At 36.3% G+C, this 3,798-nt stretch overlaps 1 protein-coding gene across 1 annotated transcript; it reads left to right on the top strand.

Moving 5' to 3' along the window:
* Positions 1–1,495: 1,495 nt before the first annotated feature.
* LOC109213969 (F-box/kelch-repeat protein At3g06240-like) lies at positions 1,496–3,503 on the top strand. The gene has a single exon (XM_019377818.1). It carries the CDS (start codon positions 1,496–1,498, stop codon positions 2,759–2,761), a length of 1,266 nt encoding a protein of 421 aa, XP_019233363.1. The 3' UTR covers positions 2,762–3,503.
* The last annotated feature ends 295 nt before the right edge of the window (positions 3,504–3,798 follow it).

Genomic DNA, 3,798 nt, shown 5'->3' with positions numbered 1-3,798 from the left:
CATATAGCCGTTGTTTGAGATTGAGAGTCAATGAGGATTGATATAGCCGTTGTTTGAGATTCATGTGTTGTAAGTATATAATTTTATCATTCACTGAGCAAGATCCAAACACAACGCCAACAACTTTACCATTCTAAGTTACAATGACATAAATGTAAATGTACTTAACTACAAGGTAAGCAAGAAAAACATTTTTCCCAAATTAAAAATGAAAACAGTTCAAATTCACTTACCTTCTATTTTGTGAAATCACATAACTATCAAGAGCTAAATAAAATTATATGTATTTCATCCCTAAAATCCAAATTTGCTATGTAATATCTTATTGACGCATAGGTGTGGACGTTCGGACAGTTCGGATTGGATATGAAAATTTCGGTTTGGATTTTTGGTTTTCGGATTGAAGAAATGACAATCCAAATCCAATCCAAATAAACTCGGATTGAATCGAATTTTTTAAGTTCGGTTTCGGATTAATCGGTTTGCATATTTGGATTTTCGGTTTTGAGCTTATAAGTTGAGATGTTTCTTCTTTTTACAAAAATGAATATCCAAACGAAGTACTCATGTTAAATTCCCTGAAAAGTTCCTCACTCTCACTGCAATTATCCAAATAAAGTATCAAGTAATGAAATTATTATCAAGGAATGCAACAGAGACATTAAGATGGTCAATAAGAAGTAGCAATAGTAAAACCATATCCAAATAGAAAGTGTTCTGAGAGTATTATTATTTCCATATGAATAATGGACTAAATATAAAGTACAAATTTCGGATTTTCGGATATCTAAAAATCCGAAGTACCAAATCCATTTCATTTCTCTTCTTTGCTTCTGATTCAATAGCACGGAGACTCGCGCAAAGGGTATCCAATCCGAAATCCAAAAAATTTAAAAATTAAATCCAAATCCAATCCCAAAAATCCAAAAAATTCGAATTTCAGTTTGGATTTCGGATTTGCCAAACTATGCCCACCCCTATTGACGCAACTACGCATCATTATATCAGCCTACTTACCAACTTATGACAAACCTTCTTACCATAACTGAGTCAAGTAACAGAAAAATGATAATCGGCAGGTAAATAATTGGATTCTTTCTTTTTTCTTTTAAGAAGCTCAATAAAAGTGTGAAACATCAATTATTACCCTACTTCAATTCACAGAACCAAGCTCAAACTAATGATCCCCTTTCTTAATTCCCTACCTTCCAAATGTGAAAGGAGATCTTAAGCAAGTAATCTATCTTTCTGGATTAACATGCATTAATTGTTTCTGGTACAAACTCTTGTCTTTGCTCTATTTACCCTGTATAAAATGGTGCTTTCTTTTGCCATCTTGCCATCAACTTGCTTTTGGAGCTCTCTTCACTATCAAACAACTTCAGAAAGCGAGCAGTCTCTCTTTCAAGAACTCCCCCTCCCCCACCCAACATTTCTTCTTAAACGATAGAAAAGAGTAAGAAAGCAAAATCTTCAATTTCATATCCCAATAAAAATGTCAGACTATTACCCTGAAGAACTGATCGTCCAAATCTTCTCAAGGCTTCCTCCCAAATCTCTCCTCCGATTTAGGTGCATATCAAAATCATGGAACTCACAAATTTCAAGCCCTGAATTCATATGGCTGCACACCCTGCGAGTTCTCCTAAAACCCTCTACAGGTACAATCATGAGGTACTTCTCAACAATTGAAAGGAAGGAAAAATATTTAATTGTACGTAGGGATGCATCAGCAGATGTTGACCCTGTAATAACATTAGGATCCCCTTTTAGTGGCAGAGTACGATATTACTGTAGGATCGTGGGTGTATGCAATGGTGTGGTCTGTTTGTCAAATGATTTATTTGGATATGATAATCTTTTGGTACTTTGGAACCCTAGAATAAGCAGATGCCTCACCCTCTCTACGCCTGCTCGTTGTTGTGACAATGTGTGGACTTATAAGTTTGTCTTTGGGTTTGGCTTTGCAATTAAAACGAGAGATTACAAGGTTGTAAAGATAGCCTATACTCATGGGGATTACCAGGATTTAACGCCACTTAAGGTTGAGGTATATGCACTTAGTTCGGGAATTTGGAAGGAATTTGATGGTTTTATTCCAGACACTGGTGTTATAGAGTACTTTTGGACACAAGCTGTTGTTTGTGGGAAAGTCCACTGGACTGCATACAAGAGAACTGGGGAGGGAATAAGGGTGGAGAACTTGATAATGGTGTTTGATCTGAATGATGAGATTTTTCAGGAATTATCATTACCAGAAGTTTTGGTTAACGAAATACCTATGAATCTGAATGCTGCAGAGTGTAGGGAATCACTTGCTGTGTATCAGTATGATACACGTATTTGGAGCAGCAGTTGTTCCATTTGGGTAATGAAAAAATATGGAGACACTGAGTCATGGAGCAAGGAATATAACGTTGCACTTGGCCACGAGCATTTAATGGTACTCGGCATTAGTGGTAATAGTGAAATATTGTTGACTGAATCAATGGGGATGCTGGCTTTATATAACCCTGAGACGCAAAAAAAGGAGAGCTTTGGTATTCCTGGCACTGAGTACTCTTTTTATTTTGATACTTACCAGGAAAGCCTTGTTTTGCTAGATAAAGGGGTTGTACTGCCTCCACTTGATTTATCATCGGAGAAGACAACGGATGATGATGAAGATGAAGAAAATGATGCTGAGAATGCTCCTCAAAGCTGGATGCATTATCTTATGCATCAGTATCTCACAGCTTTTCTTGGAGCCGGAAATATCTAAGAGCTCGCCTGTATCTTAAATAATGAACAAATGTTATAAAGTTCAGGCCGACCTTCCGTGGCAGATTATATATCTGCTTTCTGTCAGGCCATCCCAATTTGATCTGTCACAGCTATGTACCATGTGCTCGGTGTTATGCTTGTTATTACAACTTTAATCAATTTTGACTGCTACACCATTTGTGGTTTTATGTTTGGCTACATTGACCAAATCAAGATGAATATTCGAATCAAATGTGTCAGTCAATGCATTTTACTTTTAGGTGGGGAAAGCCGTAAACTTGAACCTTTTAGCTTTGAGATATTTCGGTAACACATAACTATTTTGAAATTGTAACAGCTGACACAAGAATAAGAATACATAAATCACACCACTAACAAACGGCACAGTTCAGTAATCAAAATTCTATGGTAAACATTATGGGATATCTATTTGTTGATTGGTAATAAACTTCTCAATCAAAGATGAGATAGACACACTACCAAATTAATATGCTTTCAACTTTAATCTTCTTAAACTTCATTTTAGTTACAAATATCTGCAGCAACAGAACAAGGCAGCAGATTATTAGCTTCATTCGTGTATCTCTTTGATACTGAAGTACACCAAGTGTTATAGGTGTCCCCATAAACCAACAGAAAAAATTAAAGCAATTTCCATAAACCAAAACCAAAAATATTAATTTTATGCTATGACCAAATGATAAAACCAACAACAAAAATATTCATGCAAGTCCATCAGCGGTCAGCTTGTTTAGCTGTGGGCATACAGATAATCAAAGTGATTCAAGATCACAGTAGCACAGATAAGCAGACTCAAGACTAGGGGTGTCAAATGGGAGTGTTGGGCCGATTTTGGGCGGGACAAAATGGGTTAAGTCAATAAATGGACGGGTCAATGACCCGCCCAAAGGTTACTTTGCTGAGATGAGTTGGGTCAAGATGGGCTAAAATTTGGGTCATAGCCAACCTGTCCAACTCTTACTAAGCTTTAATTAATATGTGTTGTTTTCACATGAATTGTATAATTACAAAATA

The sequence above is a fragment of the Nicotiana attenuata genome, unplaced genomic scaffold (genome assembly GCF_001879085.1).
Source record: "Nicotiana attenuata strain UT unplaced genomic scaffold, NIATTr2, whole genome shotgun sequence".
Taxonomy (NCBI): domain Eukaryota; kingdom Viridiplantae; phylum Streptophyta; class Magnoliopsida; order Solanales; family Solanaceae; genus Nicotiana; species Nicotiana attenuata.
Note: the sequence above shows the minus strand (reverse complement) of the source record. Positions and strands in the feature narration are given on the sequence as shown.